Below are 24,230 nucleotides of genomic sequence, written 5' to 3'. Positions count from 1 at the left end.
AAGATAATATCGATCCTCGAGTTTAGAGTGAGCTTTTTCTTTGGCGTAATATGTCTCATGGCTCTTCTCAAATATTGGATTCATTTGTGAATTCAACTAAAACTCCAGAAAAACAATTATGTCCCTTTTTTAGTTGACCTCAATGTGCATGATATCTAAAGTTGTTGTTCCTTACCAAAGACAGAAAACAAGGGAACAGTAAATCTAGTAGCTAGTAAAGATGTATCATGAAAAAGACATTGTCAGCTTTGTGAAACTTCTGGATTTCCTTATTGATACATTTTATTTGTGTTTCAACAACAGTTAAAACTTTAATGACCAAATGTGTCAGTATACAAATTATTATTAAAAATATTCTGCAGTGCAAACATATATTCCACGGCACATTATAAAATACAAAGTGTTTTACAAACAATATAAACCGGAGTGCATTTGCCCAAAGTGATGGCATATGTTGAGATGTTAGACTGAAAGGAAAGCTTTCAGTAAAAGCCTGGATTAATTATAGTTTCTCCTTTCATTTTGGTAATGGTGGTTAGAACAGTTCAAGAGCAGATTTTGACCAGGAGAATGAAAATTTGGCAATAATTGTCATGCCTCTTTGACAGAATCATGGTGGAGGAGTTCTGACTCCCACCACATAATATATCAAGGCTATTTTACACAGGTACACCTATGATTTAGATCACCTCTTTGCAATTTGTCCTTACAGCTCCAGTTGCATTTTTACCAAACCAGGGAGCCCCCTGCAGGATAGACGTATGTTTACCGGTTGCTCTGTATGAGTATTTAAAGATCGTAATGTTGTTCAGGTGCTGGGAAAAGGTAAAAGCTCAGAGACAGTCAAAGCAATGAACTGCATTCTATCTGCTGTATAGTATCTTAACACCATGTGAACTGGCACAACTTGACCCGAGGAGGGGAATTCCAGGTAATTTCCAATTAGACTAAAAGTAAATCAGACAAAAGTAGAAAATTACTGAGTTACATGAGAGGAGATACCACGGGAAGGCAGCTGGATGTGCGGGACAGTGTCTTCATCCCTGTGAGAAGACGTGGTTTGTACAATGTTGCTTTGGATCCTAAACCAGAGCATTCTCACAAGGGTTCTGTTTTTCTCTTTTCTTTAATTTCCAGTTTAAAGTTAGGCAGTATGTAAAAATAGAAACTATAATAAACACAGAAATTTGTTCTCCTACAACATCTTAAAAATACAGCACTGGTGTACCCTTTTTGGTTTTGACATATTTAGGTCTTTTTCAGCATTCTAGGAAGGGCGAAATTACGCATAATGGCTGTAATTAAAAAGCCCTTTTTACGTGCCACATAAAGTGTAATGCCTCTCGGACACACCACCAGCAAATAATATGCCGCTGATGATGCATCTGTAATCAGAAGATGAGATCCAGAAAGGCAGAAATGCACTGATTGAGTTTAATAGATTCCCGCCTTCCAGTATAATCAGGAGTCATATAAAAGCTGTTTCAGATATTTTTACAGTATAATCAAAATGTTAAAAAAAATCAAACATTTGTACTTTCGTAATCAAAGGCAATTGTTAAATCTTAAATGCACATACACAAACCTATTACAGATTTTTGAATCTCTCATAAAACACTAAACTCTGGCAAAGCTACATTTATTAGCTATTTATAAACTGGAAAAAACAAATAAACTGACACGTGTTAGATGGTGAATGGACATGACAAAAAGACTGTGAGATGTTCCTATGAGTCAGAGTCCTCCTCGTCATAGTAACGGTTCCTCTTGATTATATCCTCTGCACTCAGCTCCTCAGCATCACTTCCTTCTTTGTCCTCCTCCCAGAAGCCGACATCCTGGGAGGCGCGGTTGTGTTTTGGCTGCAAAGGTGGAGAGGGGGATGGTGAGATATCTGGAGAGATGCTTCTAAGAGAGCCCTCTTCCCCTGCCATCTTGTCTGCTGCTGCCGGGACGTTTCCTCTCTGTTCTTGTTCATCTCTTTCTTCCTGCTGCTGGTGCTGAGTCTCCACATCTTCCACTGCGATGGTCTTGCTTGCGCTTGCTGCATCTTCACTTGGTATTTGGGGCATCTTCTGCTCTTTCTTCTCCTGCTGTTTCACTTGCTGCTGCTGCTGCTCTGGTTTATTTTGTGTGGGTGATTTTTCAGATGGGTTTTTCTCCTCAAATGATGCTCTCCATTCCAGCAGGGACTTGAGAGGGCGACGGGGCTCCCTGGGTCCCAGACTGGTTGAAGGGGAGGGTTTAGCTGCGACTGTAAAAGGCCGAGTGCGCTCCTTTAGAGAAGAGCTCCTCCTCAGGCTCTTCAGTTCAACCCGCTCTGAGCTCTGGAAGGATGATGGTGCCTCTTCCTCTGGGGGCCACTTGGCTTTCCAGGGTCGGCTTGTAGTCACACCCTCTGTGACTGGACTAAGTGCTGCTGTCCCAGAGTGGCTCTCACCAGCCGGAGGAGGCCAAGCGATCCTCAGCCTGCGTGTCTCAGCTTGCCTTTCTGTAGGCTGATGCTTAGAACTGGAGCTGGCATGTGTCTGCACATGTGTCTCCAGCAAGGCGGTCATGTCTGTAACCTTTACCTGTGAGGATGTGTCCACAGCTGGGGCTTTCTGTGTGTCTGAGATCCTCTCAGCTGGACGCGTCTCTGCTACTGGTTCCTCCGGTTCTTCTGTCTTCACCGCTTCTTCACCTTCTTCTCCATCGGCTCGAGGTTCCCACAGCTCCTTGTGAGGGCGATGGCCAAAGCCCTCATCATAGTTGCCTTTGGCTTTAAACAGCTGATTGAAATGGGGCTTGCAGTAGACATTACCATGAAGAGAGGCATAGTTCCCAAGACTAGAAACAAAGAGTAGAAAAGATGTTATTTTGCTTGAGGAGAAGATTATAGATTCTTAGGAAAATCTTCCTGTTTGTGGTTCTTGAACAATCACCCAATGAGTAGGCACTTAAAGAATACTTACTGCTTTCATCAAAAGATATGATGTCAAATAAGAATGGAGAATATTTGGCAATGAGAAACTAACCTGAGCTTTGTGCTGCAGTGAACACAGCGAAAGCAGCTTTTGTGGTAGACATGCTGATGAGCCACCAGTCTCTCCAGGGGGTACACTGTCTTTAAACAAGCGAAGCACGTCTCCCTCACCGGTGGGCAGAACTTCTAAACCGACAAATAAAGTCACATTTATCCATAATCAACAGGGGTTGAAATTGGATTTCTACTGATGATTCATGCGTGTCTCCTGCTTGTTATGATTGCTGACTCACCCTGGATGCTTTGGATGGCTCGCCGCTCTCACCTGAAGTACACAAAACACACAAAATGGAATTCTCTGTTGTGCCTCAGAAGCCACTAAGATGCATTGAGAAGGGCAGTCACATCAGACTAGATCTCAATCTAGATGCCAAAGTAATTTGGTTATGTTAATAGTATACCTACTGCTCTATTTCACATTTTATATGACAAGTTATATGGCATAAATAATGTTTATGTTGGAAATAATTGTCCTTCAATTATCCAACATGACTCACCATTGCACTCAGGTGCAGGTTTCTGAGGTATAGGTGCAGATGTTTTCGGAGCCGGCACCTCTGGGGCCACACCCTGGAGGGAACACAAAGAAAAAAAAAACTGGCTGTTACATAATAAACCTTTATATATGTTCCCTATTTCAGGAGTAGGTAGGAAGGAAGAGATTAAAGCAGTAGGAAGGGAGAAAACAATAGATATACAGTAACATTAGTGGATAAATTTACAGAGAAATAAACACAAGTCATCAATACACAATGTTGTGTCCATCATTGTTATTTTACACCAATCTTAATAGTCTAAAGCCATCAACAATGTTAATTTCTAATGTGCCTGAACAAACACCAGTAATTGCTAAAATCAGTTTTATACTGTGATGATAATTAAGTTGGTTAGGACTAAAATGTGTTATTTGTGAAGGATTAAATTCACCTATATGCGGTTTGTTTTGGGAGATCACTTATGTATATATTTACTGATCACAACAGCTATTTACCATTTATAAGGAGTACAGAAGTTTCTTAATACACATTTAAAAATTTATGTTATTTTAAAACTAGAAAAAGAATTGAGAGAATACGTACTGTATTTCTTAATACACAATACGATATATAGTTGGTCGATTTTTATAGATATAAGATTTTTAATTGATGTATGAAAACGTTCATGAACAACATTTGGCTGTGGCTATGGCTTTGGTTTTAAACTGCTATTACAATGCAGTTAAGCTTTGTTGTTTAGTGAAATTCCTTAATTTATGAATATGGGTCCTTAAAGCATTTATAATAAAATTCTATTTCAAAATCTCAATTTACAACACACAGTTAACACTTCTTTTAAACATACTTTAGAGATACTACATGTATGCAGATATTTTTTAATTCAGCTCCTGTTGCATGAACTCACAGGTCGCGTGGTGCCCTGTTTAGAAACAGCAGCCTGGTACTTCGCCATCTTCTCCCTCAGTGAGGTCGACTCCAGTCCTCTGTCAGACAGACCTAAAGCAGAAGAGAAGTTCACGCTTATGCTTTGACTGATATGCTGCAGTAAAGCCACATGAAAACTGTGGCCACATTTCACTAAAACAAACAATGATTGCTCATCAGTTAAAAGTATTATTCATGATCCAAGGGAAGAGTACTTCTGAGATAATAACTTAGAGGTTATGAGCTGAGAATTATTTTAATGTATCTTGTCGCCCCTATCTACATGGACCTGAAGTCAGTGTATTACTCGTGTACTCTGTGTGAATGGATGTGTTTGTCTTTACCGCTACGTTGGTCCATGTCTTCTGATGAGGTACTGCGGAGTGTTGTCCTGCCGCCCTGTGAGAGTAAAAAGATTGATGGGATCAGAGGGTCAGTTTACTAAATCAGTACTATAAACCCATATATGCACCAACCTTGTCGGCGGATATCTCTTCTACAACCACCACTATGTGTTTATCCACAACACTATCGTTCTAACGTTACCATTTCCACAAAAGAGAGAAAGAGAAATTGAAAGTATTTTTCAAAAAAAGATTATTCGGGTTAAAGTTGCAGCCTGTAGGTGTAGGTCTAATTTAGACACCCACTGGTCATGTTTGAGAGGCACTGCCTGAACTGTTTCTCATGCCTGCATGAATAATACAAGTCATCGGGACTGATGTAAAAGCATCCCACACAGGTCGGCACTGTGTTGAGGAACATGGCCAGAACATGAGTCTGCAGTGTAAAATGGGAAGTGGTTTTGTTCTCATAAAATCATACAGCTACAGCAAAAACTGTGCTCTGCATTAAATAAGCATCTTTAAAGGAAGGAATAGAAGTTTAGTCACAGAAGAAAAATGGAAGCAAAGTAAAAGTGATGTTCTTTCCAGGCCTCCATTTAATACCTGGTAATAACTAGAGTGCAGAGAATTTTTGGACAGACACCAACATGCCTTTGACCCACAGTCACGAGAACCAAAACTGTTCCATTGCATTTTACTGCAAAGGATGAGCTACGTACGTGTGCACGCATGCCCACGTGTCACCAGCACTAATGAGTAAACCAGACAGTGTCTCTCCGCAGTTATCCTGTTCACACATGAGCAGAAAAGAGTTTTGGCCAGTTACAACAGCCCATCTCTTCAGGCTGCTTAACTGGAACTGTGGAGTCCTGTTGTGCCCCCATTTTCCTCAGCCAAGAGTTACAAAGCTCCTAGTCTAGCCTGTAAATGTTCACCAATAAAATGTTTCACTTCCTCTTCCCTATTGGTGATGTAATGGTGCTAGTTATACTACTAAGTACAACTTACAGAACTGGAGAACCTTGACACCAAGGCAAAAGTGACAGGACAACAGGGTTGTATTCACTTTCATTTGATTATGAATATTAATTTAAAGCTGCTGCACATACACAGAGCTGCACAATATGAAACAAAAAAACACTAAAACTAAAGGCCAGGACTGTTGGAAAATCTAGGATACACACTGTGGCTAATGAAAAGTGGGATAAAGACAGTTGCTCTTGAGAGGTGATCCTCTGAAGAATGACACGGCTCTAGGTCAGGAATGTTCCTGCATTCCTCTGTTGGGGAAGGTGAAGAGTTGAGTACGTGTTGTTTTGGGCTGAGAAGGATGAAGAAAGAGACACAGAGAGATAGAGAGAGAGAGAGAGAGAGAGGGAAGACAGAATTGGGTGGGGGAGAGATGAGGCAAAAATCCAGGTGGAACAAGACTACTTCAGAAATGCAAGAAGCAGAGAACACTGGGAAGAACGCATCAGAAAGAAAACTGTGTACAAAGGGAAAATCTTGAACACATACAGTCCTGGTTAAATTATGGGCACCTCTCAATTTTAAGTACAGAATTTAGAAAATCTTCAGAGATAAAGCCAAATTAACCATTTTTTTTAATAATTAGAATATTTAATTAAATGTCCAAAGTTACTGAACCACAACAAAAAGTGCTTTCAATCAATTAAATTATTGGCACCCTTCTCATGCATTTAAATTAGTTCACTAAATAAAAAACAAATAAAACTCACCTGTGCTTAATTTGCAGTGTTCACATGACCTGAATTAACAAATGAATGATGGCTTTGCTGCATAAAAAGGGGCCGATTGTTTCCAGTCTCCTTTTCATAACAGTGAAGACAAGAGAGCTATCTGAGAGCATCAGAAATGCTATTATCAAAAAGCAGAACAATTCCAAAGGCTAAAAGTCAATCGCCAAAGATCTTGAAATCCCGGTTTCAACAGTTCGCAATGTTATCAAGAAGTTTCACAGTCATAAAAGTGTTAAGACGCTTCTAGGCCGTGTTGCTAAGAAGAAACGCAGTGAGAGAGGTCTGTGAAGGTTGATACGGATTGTGGGGAAAAAACACCACACAAGACATCTAAAGAGCTTCAGGCTGACCTGGAGCAATCTGGAGTGGTGGTTTTGGCCCTTACCATACACCAAACACTAAACCAAGTAGGGCTCCATGGGCAGAGGCCAAGAAGGGCACCACTATTGAAAGAAAGGCACATAAGACAAAACTAATGTTAGCAAAAACTTTTTCATAGATAAGCCACAGTCTTTCTGGGATAATGTTCCATGAAACCAAAGTAGAGCTCTTTGGGGATGAAGTTCATCAGCTTCAATATAGGTAACAAAATGAAGCCCATAAGGAAAAGAACATGCTACCTGCAGTAAAACATGATGGAGGTTCTATCATGCTGTGGGGCAGCTTTGCTGCCTCTGTACAAGAGGCGCTGAATTTATCAAACCAATGACAAAACCACAAGATTACCAAGGCATTTTAGAGAAAAATGTATTACCCAGTGTCAGCAAACTAGGTTTGAGGTGAAGGTCTTGGGTTTTTAAGCAGGAAAAAGACCCAAAGCACACATCCAGCAACACAAAATAATGATTGAAGAGGGGAAAGATGGACTGTTTTAAACTGGCCAGCAATGAGTCCTGACCTTAATCCCACTGAAAACCTTTGAGAGATCTGAAATCTGCCATTGCACAAAGGACTCCTGCAAACTTAAAAGAGCTTGAACGCATAGCAATGGAAGAGTGGCCGAAACTAACAGCAGACAAGCGCAAGAAGCTTCTAGATGGCTAAAAGAAAAGTTTAGAGGCTGTCACTGTTGTCAAAGGTTCTGCAACCAAATATCAGTGAAGGGGTGCCGATAATTGTGTCTGGGGCACATTTTGTGTTTGTATTATTTCACTATTATGCAAGTTTTGTTTTTTTTATTCTCTCTTGTTCAGTAAACTTGGATATTTTATTAAGATTTTTTCATAATACAAAATTGTTTAATTTGCATTTGTTTCTGCAGATATTTTAAATTCGGTACTTAAAAGTCAGAGGTGCCAATCATTTCAACCAGAAATGTAACTATGCTCAGCAGTAAGTATTTCTGCACAGAAAGCAGGGTAAAAGAGAGGACTTTTGCTTCAGCTGTTATGTAGTACTGCTGAATAGCAAAGGTATCATTGTGGTTATAAACAGATGACTTCCTATCCCTGTAAAATAATTACATTTACAGAGGTTATTGCTACAAGGTATGTAGCAACCCAAGTGGTTTTTCTTCAAAGATGCAAATTAATTGTGGTCACAAAACCAATTTCAGGTTATGCAACATGGAGTTAGCCGTATGAGAAAAACATGCAAGGCTCATCAACATCAGTACAATAAATCCCACCATCAACATTGTGGTTACAGTTATTGCAAATGGATGCATAGCGGTGAAAGCTGTCAATAAAAAAACAGACTTAAAGCTTCACTCACGAATTATTCACGCAAACAATTATGATCTTAATTCATGTCTGAAGTATGCACAAACTGAGAACGTTTGTGGCAGCTAGGTACATACATAATGTAATAATTAATATATTGAGATAATGTCCTAATGTCCTGGTGCTTTGTGAAGTGTTCATCACACTTTGTTTCTGCCAAAGCAGAAAGTGATGCTCTTCTACACCAAATCTGTCTATAACTGCCTTTTAATGTTGCTAACTTAAGATGGACAGAGATAATAGCACTGCAAGAGCTAAACGTTTACCTTGCCCATGGTGTCCTCTCCCCTCTCAAACTTCATCTTCAGGTTGTTCAGTGGTACTCGGGGTTTTTCATAAGAGGCACAGGGGCTGGTTGGAACTTGCTCTTCAAGCTTTTCAGGTCTTTCACTGTGTGTCAACTCATCCCTGTCCATCCCTCTCTGTTTTTCAGCTTTGGATGCTTCTGGAGCTGCTGAGGGCCGCTGGAAACAACTGGCTGTAGTTTGACCTCCCTGAGTTGTCAGCAGGCCAGGGCTCTTTAATAGAGGGGGGGTTTCGCTGATAGAAGGAGGCCTGGCGAGGGCGGGAGGCCTACAGCGAGAGACGGATTGGCTTGGAGGTGGGAGGGAAGACGGTTTATTGAGGCAAAGGTTCTCTGCCTGCTCCCAGCGCTTCTTCAGAGCACTAAGGTTGCCTAACCGCAAGGAGGGTGTCGCACTCTCAAAAGACTGTGAGGAAGAGAAGAAGAAATTATAGGAAGTTAAACTGTGAGCATACAAACTTAAAATGAAAATGATTTCAGAAACACTGTCAATCAAAATTAAAGGTTTCATTCCCCATATAAAAATTATAAATAAATTACACAAGTATTTTCATTTGGCAGCAAAGCAAATGTAGTACCAAACATACAGCTTGAGCCCCAGCTCAGCACAACGGAATAAAGGAAATGCCAGAGTCTGAATTTGGCTTCACTGACAGATTAGGTGAACAGCTGTTCAAAGTCAGTCCAGGAAATAGATGTTTCTGCTGCGGCTGCTGAATGCAACGATTGGCTCAAGAAGGAGATAGCAGGGCTGACTATGCAGGCCGATTTTTCAGCTACATTCCTTTCCGCACGACAACTTCACCTTTCCCAAAAAACACTGAGGACAGCTCTGTTCGCCACTCAGGCATTCATGACAAGAAAACATGTTGAGCAGCAAACAGCACAACTGAACAACAGGAGGCACACTACTGCCGTGTGACTTGCTGGGACTTCCTTAATTATAAGAGAAGAATGACACGTTGAAGAAAGAGGATCTGGACGTCAGAATAAATCACAATTGTATAAATAAACTAATCAAATAATAAATCTTAGTGAACAGTGTACGCTTTTGTAGGCAAGCTTCCTGGTTGAGGTCAGGTCAGTAGGGAACATTTAAACACTATTACAATATTATTAAAACCACATTTCTTCAAAAAACAAACTACAAATACATTTTAAACTTAATTTGGAGATGATTACAGATGACAAACACAAACTATCATTTAGTGACAGAAAAACTTCACAACCTTAGCGTATTAGTACATCAGCTGAATCTGGTACATCTAAAAATAAGTTACACTAAAACGCAAACAGACAGAAAGACAAAAAGAGAAAGAGCAAAGAAGAAAGAAATAAGAACATAAGCCTAAAGGACTGAACAAAAGGGACAAAAACCCCAAAGTGGGCAAAAAAAGGAAGCACAATTACTGCCTTTGTGAGGCAAGTCCAGGGTGGACAGAAAGAACTGGACAGTGACGAAGATTGTTCCCCGTTTTTTTAAGCAAAATGGAAAAAAAAAGGAACCTCTGTTAATGCGATGGAGCTGCCAAACGAGGTGTAACCAAAACTAGACAGCAAGGAAAAGTGAGAGTCCTTTGGTTGGTCCTTTTCTACAGGTCAGTGTGCTGAGAGACAGTGAGAGGTTGAGCCTTCCCAGATGTTAGCAACTAGACAAAATCTGCTTGTAAGAGTTAGCCCAACCCCTTTAACACCAGGAAAGTGAATGAGAGAGAGAGAGTCAGAATACCCAGGAAACCAGAGCAGGAAATGATACATTCAGGGAAAAGTTAACTCTTTGTTGGCTGTGGCAGCTTTGACATTTTTCGACTCTTCAATGATTTCTGAAGATAATACTATTACACACTGTATCTACATAGAACTTATCCGTACCAAGGAGAATAGAAGACAAACAAACGCCATTCAAAAGATCATCATGTGAATGAGTCTCGACAGAGTTTCATACAGAATTTTAAACAGCACTCAAATGACAGATCCTCAGTCAGTTCTGGACTTGAGTCCAGATCAGGGCTGCGTCAGAGTGGACATACCACACAATATCATCAATATCAACAGCAATTTAGCTTGGAGGCCATAGACTTCTGAGCTTTAAAAGTAATTGCTAAAAATGTCATGTTAATAATAAAACTGACAAAAATGAGGGAGTCTCACTGTGTAACAAAATGTAAAATACATGCAACTGCATTCTGTACATGCTGGAGATGAAACTGACTTTGACATTGATGCATGTGTAAAGGCAGTAATGAAGGAGATTATATTTATTGTAAATGTGTGAATGCTCCTGTATATTTGATTTCTCAAACATATTCCACCACTAAGCACACAAACTAACCAGATTCTGGAAAGACAGACCACTGTACCAAACCCATCTGGGGGTTTTTGACCACTGGTTGAATATACTGCGATGGAGGATCTAGCCTGTTCTGACGCACACTGAGACAGATTGAGCACAGATATTTGTACTTGTTGATCTATTAACTGAGTGTTTCAGAGTGTTAGACTATAAAAATTGTGAGTGTAACTTGCTTTAAAACCAAATTACTACATCAAATGAAAATAGGGGTGGACAATAAGGACAAAACAAATTTGTCGGATTTCTGATTTCATCAACTCTAAAAAGGACAATAATAATGACAGATTAGAGGGGCCAATGCGAAGTCCAAAAACTCCACATTAATTAGATTTGAATGCCATAAAAGAGAGACATGCAGCAAATCTTAACATTTTGAGAAGCTGTAACCAATAAATGCTTAGTGTTTTTGACAATTTTCTGTCATTTATCTATTTAATTCATCTAATGGACTCATCATTTCATTGTTGTGTTTGAAAAGCCACCCCCCAACCGAAACACACACACGCACACACACACACACACACACACACACACACACACACACACACACACACACACACACACACACACACACACACACACACACACACACACACACACACACACACACACACACACAGATAGACAGACAGACACACACACACACACACACACACACACACACACACACACACACACACACACACACACACACACACACACACACACACACACACACACACACACACACAGATAGACAGACACACACACACACACACACACACACACACACACACACACACACACACACACATACGCACACACTCACACACACAGATGGTCTTTTATGCTCTCATTCAAACTTGGCTCAGACACATTAGGGATACGAGTGTTATCTTCAAATATTTCGCCTAGACTGCCGTATCCCTGTAAAAGTGGTATCAGCTCATATCCACACATACTATTGGTTCTTTGAAATGATTACAAACTATGATGAATCATACTAAAGTGTAAGTAAGTATAAAAAAATGAACCAACTTGAACTTGCAGTACTTAATTGAAATTTGCCTTCAGAGCATATTTTAAGTTCTGTCCGTTAAATACTGCATCTAAGGGAGAAAAGCAGGAACAATACTTTAACAAACCATATCACGCACATAGAAGAGTTAAAAAAACAAAAAACAAAGCCACATTGTCATTATCAAACAGACCATTAAACAAAGACTAAAGAGGCAAACAATTTTTTAAAGCAGCTGGCTCACACACACCCCGGTAAACAATCACAATCTTACACAGCAACATTACCTTATATTTCTTCATGGTATTATCTGATCAGTAATTCATTTAATCTCAATCCAGGTTTGTTTATCAGTCTTTCACACTGACAAAGCAGCTAACCTACTGTTGGAACCTCAGAGAGAATTGCAAGGGGATTACACTGAAGTAGGATTATGGGTTTGATAGCCTGCCCACTGCAACAAGTGGCCAATGAGAGGTCAGCCAGGACAAGACATTTGGCCCAGACAATGTTTTGGCATGGTGAGTCTGTGTGTGTTTGTGTGTGTGTGTGTGTGTGTGTGTGTGTGTGTGTGTGTGTGTGTGTGTGTTCTCCTCATCTCGACAGGCAATAATTAGTTTAGCGTCACCAGCAACTACCGAGCGAATGAAGCAAGACATGCAGCAGACACCCACTTCATTTCATCATTAAGAGGCCTTTCAAAAATCTGAACAAGATGTATCATAGATTTAAAACTGTGAATTACAACTTATCCAGTGAAACATTTAAATATTTATGTGAGAAACCTCAACTTTCATTTGTCTATCATGTATCAAATTCAGGAACAGCTGCACATTACCATTTCATAATCACTAAGTTAGAGATGTCTCTAAACTGATGTCACTGAGAAATTACATGTTTTATAGCATCCTATTCAAAGAGCTCAACAGAAATACTTACTCCTTTTTTCTTCTCTGCACTTGACTCCTCAGCCGCTCTCTGGTACCTTAGAGAGAAGAAAACAACGCTGACCTCTGGAGATTCTATACAAACAAGAGCACATCTACTTTTCTAAATTAAACATTTCTAATCTAAACACTTCTTCCTTCTAGTAACTTGTGTGGAATGTAAACTATGAATATTATTATAATGTTTTTAAATGTTTTATTCTAGATTGTATTTTAGCTTTCAGCTTTTTCAGATAAGGTTTAAATTTATCTTCAGTAGTTTTTTTACACTTTCAGTGGGATAATATTTTTTAGATTAAATGACAATTTGAATAAAAGTATTCTTTATGTAGTTTAAACAAGCACTGCGTAATTCAAACAATAGATCCTAAAATACTGAGAGGTTTTATTTGCATTCATTTTCAAAACATGGTTAGCTAAGTCATAGGGGTGGTCACTTGTTTCCTGTCTGCAGAAATTAAATGCATGAGCAGACTCAACAACAGTCTGAATTTAGACCAATCATTGTAGCTCAACGTAGTCCTGCAGTACAGTATTGTCCTAATAATGCATCAGAGGGTGTAATAACACATTTTGTTCCAACAGTGCCTTTGTAAAGAAAGAGGGTTTGTAAATCGTCTTTCAAAGTTGGGGCAAATGTAAGAATTGTTTGCATTAACTTTCATGGCTTCATTTACTTCCATTGCTGCAGGAAAACTATAAATTAACCAATCTCTTAATCCCTGAAAAATGCCTGTTTTCTAAGAAATGTACATGATTTTTCAGTTTTGGTCTTACTTTGGGCTGTTTATCGCTGACATTTGTACCTTTTAAGGTCATTCACTGGATTTGAACTGCTGAAATTTCAGTAAAAATTGGAAAAATGGGGATGTTCTGACGCTTTTGAGACATGTAGTGTATTTAGCGTTCATTTCTTGTATTAGAGATAGTTTCACAAATACAGTAGATATTAACAGCAAACATTCATGAAAACCAAGTGTCACTCACTTGGAGAAGCGTTCAGCAATGGCATTGTTTTTCCCTCGGCCACTGACCAGTGACAGCTCCTTCGCAGTGACACGCAAAGACTGTGTCGCCCAGGACCGACGATTGAATGGACCGCTTTCCATCTCTGCCAGCTACCTGAAACACAAACATACCCACTGTAAGCGATATGTACTTTAACACCTGTTGTTACTCTCCACTTCTAAATCATTGCCCAAACCTTTACCTTGACAGAACCTTCGGCTGGAGAAAACTGCACTTGAGTCGTACTATTAACTGTCCCCTTATGCTGGGCCTATTGCTAGATTTGCACTCAGAGTCAGCAAAAAAGAAGAATTCTTGCTTCTTACAGCAAGAAAATGATGGTCCTCTAACTCCTCTTGTCTGCATTTGTTTGTAGTCAATTCTCTTTGCGTCTCAGTACAGCAACTTTACATCTACCACCTGTATGTTTTAGACAATAGAGACCACCCTGTTGAAACTAAGTCGTGGCAACGACAGACAAGATTTACATAGGCAAAAAAAGCCCTTGTTTAAATAGATAAACAAGGCTAAAATCATGTGTACAGACTCTTCAGATGGTTGGTGCCAGAGTCCAGGTTGGTGCACAAAGGGGAACGGTTGGCAGTTTAAGATCACTGATTTACTAGTTTGTAACATGCTGTCCATCAGTTTATCTCTTGTCTCACCCCCACTACCTGACATACATACCAAAGAGTGCATGCGCATACTGTATTTGTGCCCATACAGTTATGCACGCAAACACACAAGTCAACATGTTCCGACTTGTGCTCCAGTTTGTGCCGCTTGACTGCAAGATGGATACACAAACGGTAAATCGCTCAGAGTATGAGCACATTGTCATCATGAGAGGATAACTCACCAAGGGCAACAGAAAGTCCCATAACACACATAGTTTTTCTTTAACTTCACTCAAACAACCCTACATTTAAACAGGGCTACAGAGAGATGATGAGCTTCTGATACATTTTCCGTATTCTAATGTCAGAGCATGAGTGCTCAGACAGTTGTGACCCTGTGTTTGAATCATTGTTGTGCACAGTGGATAAGACTCCATAATCATTTCTCTTACTATCTGGGCTTTTGTCACTCTGGTGCACCTATTACATTATCACACAGATGCAGAGTGATACTGGTGACAAGTAGTGTGAGGACTTTGGACTGAACTGAATTGCCACATAACCCAGATTCCTCAGTCAAATACAACTACACTTCTGACTGTATTACCTACAGACTTACAAATTTAGATGAATACAACATTTAACCATACATATTACATATTAACAATATGTAATTATATATAATTATATGTGATTACTTTCACTTACTGTCTGGCTAATGTCTGGGTTTCTAGATGGGCAGAGGCAAAGATTACCAAAAGAAAAGCGCACATTGGACTCAACACAATGATATGAAGGCTGATCCACTACTCAGAAACTTTTACTGGGTTTCCTACGTCCGAAAAGCTTGGGGCTTATTTACTGTTGCCACAGGTTTTGAGGTTTGACAGGCAAGTTAGTTTACCTTTTCAACTCATCAGTTGCATGGTGTACTATGCACAGTTACTAGTGATTCCGTTGAAGCACAAAAACACTGTAGAGATGTTGAAAAAAAGGGATCTTTATTACCTAACCTCTTTTTTTTTATCCTGTTAGTCCTTTTGCAAGATATCAGGGGGGTGGAGCCTTTCCCAGCAAGCACTGCATGAAAGACAGGGACAAACCCGGGACAGGTCACAAGTACGTTTCGGGGAAAACACAGGTAAACTGAGTTTAGAGTCGCCAATCCACCTCTTTTGCATATCCTTAACCCACAGACAGGTATGGGAAGCCAGAGCAACTTAAAACACGGGGAACATGAACTCCCAACAACAAGAACGAGGGTTGAGAATCAAACTCAAGTCCTTCTTGCTACAAACGCACAAAGACTAGCTGATGTGAACAGTCATTTTCTGAAAATCAACACACAGCAGGAAATGTTACTGATTTAAATAAAGAATAGGGTGGGGCCACAGCATGCTTTTCCTGTATGTGAAAACAATCTTTATGATTTAGCCTTGACTTTCTTTAGAATGACCTGGCTTGGAAACCTGAGAGTAAACAAACGAGATTGTCTTCACAGAATTGTATAAGGAGCAAATATTACTAGTTTAAATCAACAGACCACCCTCAACGATTTTGACCTGTGGGTCACTATTCACATCCAAATGAAAATTCTAAAAACCACTGTTTGTGAGGTAAACACATACAGGTTCCCACATATGTTCCTCATGGGAAAAACCTTTGCGAGTCCAACATATAACAGAGAGATTGGCAATTACCTATAATTGCTTGAATTGACCTTTGTTAATGGAGCTTCTTCCACATGGATCAGACATACAGAATAGAGGTACAGGTTGGAGTAGGATTATTTATAAGCAATAAAACTGTAAACACATTTTAACACTTTACTATTAATTTGCATTCAACAGTTTTGTTTTGTTCTTTGTTTTGTTGTGCAACACTTTATTTACTCTTATATGAGTCACCACACTATCGGCTTCACATTGCATCAGCATTGACAGCTCCACACCTCTTGGCATTATATCATTAATTACATGTGTTACCTCTCTGAAATCAAGCTTTGGAAAAGTGAACATTGAATAAAATGTCATGAATCAAAGGTAACAAAGGTAAGAAAATGTAAACACTGCCTTTACAAAGGTGGCCCTGTTTTGCCAGGGGGTGAAATGCACTGCAAGTGGAGCCATGAGACCATTACAGGCTATCTGAAATATGAGCTTTTGAAATCTGATAATCTAAGCACCACCATTTAGCTAGATCTCCATCCCTTATTATCAGTTAAAGGAAGATCCTGATCTTTAATTCTCACTTTAAGTTAACTTCTCCTTAACAGCAAAGTAACCACAACACAGCTGGATAGATACGGCACGACTCATAAGTAAGGAGGAGTCCGCATAATTGCTTGACACATGATTGACCTAAGACGCAATTATTAAAAACAAAAACACAAAAGAGTTGTTTAAATGGAAATAATGCGAGAATCAGTACTGAGGTGATGCAATAAAGAGACTTGTGTTGAAGATTGTCAGCCCTGCTGAGGGGCCAGCATGTTATTTGAAGGGCTGTAATTACAGGTGTATGACACTGTAAGCGATTGGTTGAGAGCGTTTGTGACTTCTGGCAAAAGTCAAACTACAGCTATAGTATAAATATAGCCATGTGCTTTCATATTTCGGTCTGTTAAAAGTCAGTATACAGTGGCGACCTGAGTTGACGACAAACTCAGGAGCTGAACCGGTTTGGCATCGATTATCTCCGAAGACATCGAGTTCTCTTGAGAGCAAGACCGAGTATGCGCACGTGCGTTATTGTAAAAACCATTCACCTTAAATTTTAACACCCACAGGCTTCCTCAACTTTTCAAAATGTAGAATTTTGGTATTTTCACATTAGGGCTAGCTAGAGTCATTAACATTTAAGACTAACTTTTTTTGTTGTTGTTTTTTTCCCCGTGTCCTTGCTATGCGCCTCGTCTTACCTGTGCGAGCTTCCGTTGAGCCAGTCGTTTAGTGAAGCCTTGAGACACCTGACACTGGCTGCCGCTGCCGCCGCCGCCGCGTCACCGCCCGGCCTGGACCGACAGAGGTGGAGTGAACGGAAAGGTGTCGTGGGAGTGGAAGAGCCAGGTCACGTGACTGTACGGCCCAACGACCCGGTTACATTACCCCTCACCTGGTGCATGTGTGGCTGTGTGTGCGTGGGCGCGCGCGGTTCGCTCACACACTACCCCCCGGAATTCCTGAGAACAGGACGGGCCAAGAGGGAAGGAAAACAAAAGACAGGAGGCAGACATACTGAACAACTCAGGTTTCTTACAGTTTGTGTGACAGAGCAGAAACTGATTCCCCATGAACAGGCAATACATAGAAATGCAGAGTAATTACACCGATACTACTAATAATGGTAATAATTATTGTTCGTATTAATTGAACAACTTCCATACTCAAAAAAGTAGCTATAAATAAAGTGAGACACAGACATACAATTAATACATTTGAAAACCTCGGATTCAGGCATTTTCACGCTCTTAAAGTATCGGTGCCAATGTCATATATGCAACATTACAATAGAGAGTTTCAAACAATAGCACCGTTGTGTCAGATCTTGCAGTACTAATGGTATCTGGAAATACAAATAGATTGTGCTGGTGCATTGTACATTGGATGTTTGCATTACATTTGCCTTCTAAATAAGAGCAGCTGGATGGTGTAAAAAGCCAGACCATGGCTTGAATTTGAGAACAAAACAAAAAAAATACAAAGTAGACTTATCAGCAGTTATACTGATTTTAAAAATACAGTTGTCAATTTGTTAGGAACGCTTAACTAAAACTAATACAGTCTAACAAAACGGTCCTGCAATAAATCCTCCCTTCATGAAGGTTATAATGGTCAGTTTCTGTCGAAACTGTGTTAAATAGGTGTGGGCCAACTGTGGGGAGGAACAATCATAAACAAAAACAACAGACATCATTCCCTTTGCTAATGACTGATTAATGAGGACCGCTTCAGAAAGAGAATGTATGTTTGTTTTTTTTTTGTTTGTTTCAGGCAAACATGCAAACCAAGCATAACGCATAAAAAAAAACAGGACAGGTGTAAAGTTCAGAGTGAAGTCACTTCAATAAATCAATAGTGGCACAATTAACAATGACGTCATCTCGTTAAGCGGCAGCTTGGCAGGAGCTCTCTCACAATATTAATTATCCTCTAGGAATCAAAAACGCAGCGACGGCAATAATAGCTGTCGTATTATAAAAACAATTATTATCAATTTGGCCCGAGGGGTGCTTCAGTCAGACGGGGCAAAGGGGCGACGGATGGAGCTTCTGTAACCACCACTGTTAACACATCCATGGTGTGGACGTCCCTGTTTTCTGTCATTTTAAGTGGTCGCTCCTTCCTCTTCATCTGCGTCTCTTCAGTCGTCGTCTGCTGCAACCCGAGAGAGGCCAGGGCCACTACAATAACATATCGTTGTAACATTAAGTGGGCGTTAAACCTCTACAATACTATAAAAAATGGATTATCAACAGATTTTTTTCCGCTCTTTCGAGCAACGCTCCCTGTTCTCGGTGAGCTTATAGAAGATGATGACCCTTTTCTCTTCGCTGGAGGAGGTTTTGCTGCTGTGTGGGGGAGTGGGTTACATCCTGTGGCGTTTCCTGTGTTTGTAAACTAGACGGTGTTGAAAACGTTGGGCGAGTGAAGCTAAAAGGTAGATATACATATCTCTTCGTTTTTCTTCGATGCTCGGTGAATTTTGGCTGTGCATGCAGCGGCCCCCTGTTTCATTTGTAAAAATTCATGCTCGGAGAAGTGAAGCGCAGGGATTTACCCAATATTACAGCGTCAACGTTAGCCATGGCTAGCTCGCTAACAAATGTTAGCCTAACTATCGGGAGGGGAGGCTCTCGCAGCGACGGCCATCACGACTGTCTTTATCGCTCAATCTCGTCTTGAACCAGTTGAGGCAATGTCTTATAGTAGTATCATGTTGAAAATGTCAATTGGTGTAGTCTGCGAGATACATACCTCCGCAAATCTACAATATCAAACCGATAACCAGGTGGGGATAAAAAAAAATGTTCGATTACTAACATTGTAGGGGGCGAGGGCGCCAGCGAGCAGCTAGTTGTTCGCTAGCTGCTGGCTAGCTGGTGTTAGCCAGCTTGTTCAACATCAGCAAGACTAACGTTACGTTGGGTGGTAGTGCGAAAGGCCAGTTCAATAACTGCTGAAAAATGAGACATTAATTTTCACAGCAGCATTATGCTAGGTTTTTGACATGTACTCGCACGACGACAGCCAACGAAATAACCGTACGACGTAATCTTGTGGTCTTTTAATAAGCGTTAGCCAATGTTAGCGCTCTGTGTCTATTTTCCTAGCAACATTAGCTAGCTATCCAACGCCACTGGCGAAAGCACTGTAGCGTTTAAGTATAGCTCTGCGTCCACCTTGCTACCGTTAACTTTTATGATGCCACATAAGCCTAACAGTCAACTTGAGCCACAGTTTGACTAAAGAACAAACGGAGCCGAAACGTAACGTTAAACCTGGAGGAGCCATCACAAGATCGAGAAATGTGTCTTTGAGTAACGTTAAATTAATGGCCTCCTCGTAACACGCTAGTTAACAAACCCCATTTCAAACTCCAAAACGCAGTATTAGATCAAAATGAGTGCAGACCCAGAGTTTTGCTTCCTTAAGTATATTTATGTTTTACAGCGAAGTTATCAAGCTTTTGCACCCCCCCTTTGAAGGGGGTACAACCATTCTACTCATACTCTACTCTACGCTTATACTTTCGAATTTTGTTTGCATTTAGCTAAATAGAAAAATTAGTTGTAGGGGATTTAATATTTTCTCAAAGTTTTGCTTCCAAAGTTGTGCTGTAAAAGGTGAATGTTGTAATCGTTTGTATCAGGAATGAGGGCTATTCTCTAAGTTACGTGAGAGCAACAGAAACAGATTCAGGGCAGACAAGACATTAACATAACTGTTCCCCTCATACTATGTATTTTTTCTTACTTTGTTTACTATTTTTTGCCATATTGTTTGTAATTTCGAAGCAGTTGTTAATTCTTATAACTGGTATATCTTAATAGGTCTTTGTCCTACATAAACCATAAGCCTAATGCATTCGGAATCCAATACACTGTAAACCAATATAGATAGTTAAATCAAATCTCTTTTTTTCTCCTTTTTTTGTAACATATTATTGGTGTGATTGCTATTATTGTTAAAGGGAGGCAGAGAACAGGGGCTTTTGAACCCTCTTTTCTACAGCAACACACATGTAGTAAATAGATTTCAGCGTAATCTATATGTTTAACCATTTTGAATATTTGTTTTGGTTGACACTGGTCAGTTTTAAGTCGGTTTTAAACTTTGAAAAATAATAAATATCCATGTTTTTACTGTATAATAGTTCTTTTTTATGTTTTTGTACATGTTGAATTTGAATATGAAACAGTATATATAAATAATTAACACATGATGTGTTTTTAAAAATTGTTACTGAGTTGAATATTTTAGAGTGCCATAAGTTCTCACATTTAAAAATACAGGTATTCTCATCAGTCATACTCAAAAAGTTACATTATTCTGTAGTTTGTCTAGCTGTTCTGTAAATATCTTTTCTGAAAGATAAAGATTACAATCTTCTATGCAATCCTATCTCGTCTTCACACCTTTCAACTTGTTCCATTCATGTTATACAAATCTTGTAAAAAATGTCAGTCTTTGTCAGTCTTTGTCAAAACTTAGTTGTTTATTGTGTTGTGCTTATAGAGTAAAGAACAGACCTTCCATACTGCGAGACAAGCACTATGTACGTTTTTGTGTATAGCCAGAACTTCCAGGTGTGATTTGTGGTTAGATTGGCAGCCTGCATATTTGTGCTGTCCAACCCAGTAGGGAAACCTGCGTTAGTGGTGGGAGGTAGCTAATGATAGCTAAAATAGTAGTCATATAATGTAGGGCTGCAGGAAAAATTAATTACCTTTAATGGTCCAGGTTTGGCATCAAAAAAAAGAAGAAATGTGCTTTCAGTTCTTGATTCCTGAAAGCAGTGTTGGATTGTGCTTCCAGCTGCTTTAATGGTTATGCTTTCGGGACTGCAAGTGCATAGTTTACAATAGTGGACCAGAGCTAGCACTTAAAATTATGAGCCCCCCCCCCCCCAAAAAAAACACAATAATGATACAATAAAATGTCATCACTGTGTGAAAAGCAGTGTAAGACTGGACTGTTTTTTATTTCCATAAGGCCCCCAAACCAGCTGATATTGTATGTCAATTAATGTAAAACACCAGTCATTCAACTTGAATGATGTGGATTTTTATTTATGTATTTATTTATTAGATTCCAATACCCAAAATTGATCAGAAAATATCTAATCGTTTATACTATCTTTAAGCCACTGGGGGAAAAAATGATGTTTAATGTTTTCAATATACAGTTTTTTTTTTTTGTTTGTTTGTTTGTTTGTATTTTTCCCACTAAAGTAATTTGTCAAAAATTCAAGGCGAGTCCGAAGCAATAAGCTGATTTGGATTCAGATTCCTTAAAGTGGAAATATGCCCTACCCTGTGAATGAGCTGTCATTATAATCATATTATAGGCATGTATTCAATATCGTCCTAAGTGGTTATACACATTTTGTTGTCTAAACTAAACAATATATATGTTCCAAAATAGAGGCAGGAAATGTAGCATGCGACTGTATACAACAGCTGGTCATCGTGTGTATGTAGTATTGATGTAATCATAATCGTAATCATCCAGATTTTAATCCCTAAAAATCAAACATTTCTTAAACACTTGGGAATGCCAGGTTGACTTGAAATGATCCTACAGTCCAATATCATGCGAATCAGATAGACAGGCGATTTTCTATACCTAACAAGATAACGTTATTTGTGTTTACTGGACGAGGGTCCTTTGGTTATTGTGATTTTTACTCTTATTTCTTTTTCTCTTTTTTTCTTTTTGTGTCACTCAGGAGTGGAACGGGTATAGGACATCCAGTTATAGTCCCAATTACAACATGGTTTTGTTCAATTATTTATTTACTTATTTATTTTAAATATGTAAGGCTACTCAGAAGCAAATGATTGTGGAAGTCCTTCATTTGCTTGCCATGGTCAACTCAATTAGCTTTAAAAGAGAGACTACATAGCTACGAAGGAAATATAAATTATTATTAATCAAATATTGGCCACAACCAGTAAACTCTTTCAGTTTTTTTTAAAGGTAAGTATACTGACTAATTTCTATGAACAAAAAACAAACTAAATCTTCTAACATAGTTATTTATACAAATTAAGCATATTTATGTGCGTTACATTTGTGATGTTTAATGTCATTGTGAAAAATGACTATCCTAACTGGAGTTAATGGAATATGTAACGATAAAGACAGCAAGTGATGCTGTTGTAATTTAATGTTTGTCTCTTCATCCACATCCTCCTCTTCCTCAGTTTTAATGCTAGATGAGTGAGGTGGGTGTGGCTTCCCACCAGCCCGACCATCCTGACTGACGGATCTCTGGATGACCTTGTCCCCACCCCTGTCCCTGCGCTCACATACACCACAGCAATGTCACATCTGCCCAGCAGCTCAGTCCGCGACCATATGAAATGGGTTTGTTTTGAGAACACCAAAGTGGTTACAAATAACTTTACTTGCAGTCTTGTGTCACTCAGGATGTTGTCGTTGATGACTAGCTTGGTAAATGCCATGTGACTGGCAGTATTGTCTTAGATGAAGATCATTTAAAATTGAAAACTGTTTTAAATGTTTGATATAGTTGGTAATGTGTTGTGGTTTCTCTCTTTTTTTTTTTTTTTTTTTTCTTTTTTTTTTTTAAATGCAGGCGGGGCTGCTTGGCTGCGAAGCTGTCCTTTCCAGTATGGCCCTGATGCAAGCCAGCTCCATGGCTGCTCCGCCCAAAAAAATGATGGCTCCACTTGGCCATGGACCACCACAGAGAGAGGGACCTGACCGTGCTCCCCAGAGCCATATGATCCTCCCATCTGGAATGAGCTGTCCACCCCTGGTTAGAACCCACTTGGGAAATGTAGAGTGGAAATGGGGCTGTTATATGCTATGCATTTAATTTTGTGAAGGGCATAAACTCATTGGCTTTTTGAAAATTTAATTGCGGATGAACTTTCCCTCTGAATGCAGTCATCATAAGTTATTCTACTTTAAAACAGCGCCCATTATTACAAGTATATGAATTGTTTTAGAAGCTCCACCTAGCCCATTGTCCTTATACCTGAGTACAGCTTTCTAGTTTATTAATCTTAAGATTTGTTTCAAATTGACAAAACCTTGCCCTAACCAACACAGTATATGGAGGATATTCCTCCTCCATCAGAAAAGATTCCAGTTGTTTCAAATCATGTGGCGTTACTGAAATCAAGATGGAAAATTTATAAACCTACACTATTCTACACTGGCTTCTTCAGCTGGTATTGGGGGGGGGGCACATAATAGAGGTTCAATTTATCACTTAATATTAGTCATGCTCAGATATTCTGTTTTTAGTTTTTAGGGTAATAGTTTTGAAATTAGAAAATAATTTACTTTTTCTGGCTCTGTAGCTTATCCGGAAGGAAGGTGAATTCCAAGCTCCCCGCCTGCTGGATGAGAAGGAGATGAGGGCCAACGAGGACATGCAGCAGAAAAAAAAGAACAGGAAATCAGTGACGCCCTGTAAAGTGAGAGAACAAGAAGGAAGGGGAGGGAAGGTCAGTGGCTGTGCTTGCTAAATAGGG

At 39.5% G+C, this 24,230-nt stretch overlaps 2 protein-coding genes across 26 annotated transcripts in view; one reads left to right on the top strand and one right to left on the bottom strand.

The window, feature by feature from the left end:
* Positions 1-44: 44 nt before the first annotated feature.
* Positions 45-19,753, bottom strand: LOC120807341 (LIM domain and actin-binding protein 1-like). Of its 7 annotated transcripts, none has more exons than XM_040159177.1 (12): positions 19,477-19,753; positions 17,421-17,681; positions 15,509-15,580; positions 13,863-13,997; positions 12,868-12,913; positions 8,541-8,984; positions 4,791-4,845; positions 4,427-4,518; positions 3,523-3,595; positions 3,259-3,290; positions 3,018-3,151; positions 45-2,829 (listed from the first exon to the last, which is right to left on the bottom strand). In XM_040159177.1, exons 4-12 carry the CDS (start codon positions 13,982-13,984, stop codon positions 1,728-1,730), a joined length of 2,100 nt encoding a protein of 699 aa, XP_040015111.1. In that variant the 5' UTR covers positions 13,985-13,997; positions 15,509-15,580; positions 17,421-17,681; positions 19,477-19,753; the 3' UTR covers positions 45-1,727. The 7 variants fall into 7 exon arrangements, with proteins under 7 accessions (XP_040015111.1, XP_040015112.1, XP_040015113.1 ...); XM_040159178.1 differs by having other exon boundaries at positions 15,514-15,580; XM_040159179.1 differs by having other exon boundaries at positions 13,863-13,993; positions 15,514-15,580.
* Positions 18,981-24,230, top strand: part of znf740a (zinc finger protein 740a) — a 20,613-nt gene continuing 15,363 nt past the window's right edge. For 6 of the 19 annotated variants that reach the window (XM_040159189.1, XM_040159190.1, XM_040159192.1 and 3 more), the window contains exons 1-4: positions 18,983-19,159; positions 22,929-23,091; positions 23,324-23,506; positions 24,057-24,203. In XM_040159189.1, coding sequence (XP_040015123.1) covers positions 23,047-23,091; positions 23,324-23,506; positions 24,057-24,203 — 375 coding nt within the window. In that variant the 5' untranslated portion in view covers positions 18,983-19,159; positions 22,929-23,046. Of the gene's footprint in view, positions 19,160-22,928; positions 23,092-23,323; positions 23,507-24,056; positions 24,204-24,230 lie in introns of all 19 variants that reach the window. The other 13 variants (XR_005709804.1, XR_005709805.1, XM_040159198.1 and 10 more) reach the window with 4 other exon arrangements.

Source organism: Xiphias gladius, chromosome 21 (genome assembly GCF_016859285.1).
Source record: "Xiphias gladius isolate SHS-SW01 ecotype Sanya breed wild chromosome 21, ASM1685928v1, whole genome shotgun sequence".
Classification (NCBI taxonomy): Eukaryota; Metazoa; Chordata; class Actinopteri; order Istiophoriformes; family Xiphiidae; genus Xiphias; species Xiphias gladius.
Note: the sequence above shows the minus strand (reverse complement) of the source record. Positions and strands in the feature narration are given on the sequence as shown.

What these genes read in the sequence shown, in the direction of transcription:
- LOC120807341 (XM_040159177.1), bottom strand. Translation starts at nt 13,984, where the DNA reads ATGGAAAGCGGTCCATTCAATCGTCGGTCCTGGGCGACACAGTCTTTG. An exon ending in GTGCAGAGAAGAAAAAAGGA is followed by an intron (nt 8,985 to 12,867) that starts GTAAGTATTTCT and finishes TCTTCCTCACAG; the next exon opens with TCTTTTGAGAGTGCGACACC. An exon ending in AACAGGGCACCACGCGACCT is followed by an intron (nt 3,596 to 4,426) that starts GTGAGTTCATGC and finishes TGTTCCCTCCAG; the next exon opens with GGTGTGGCCCCAGAGGTGCC.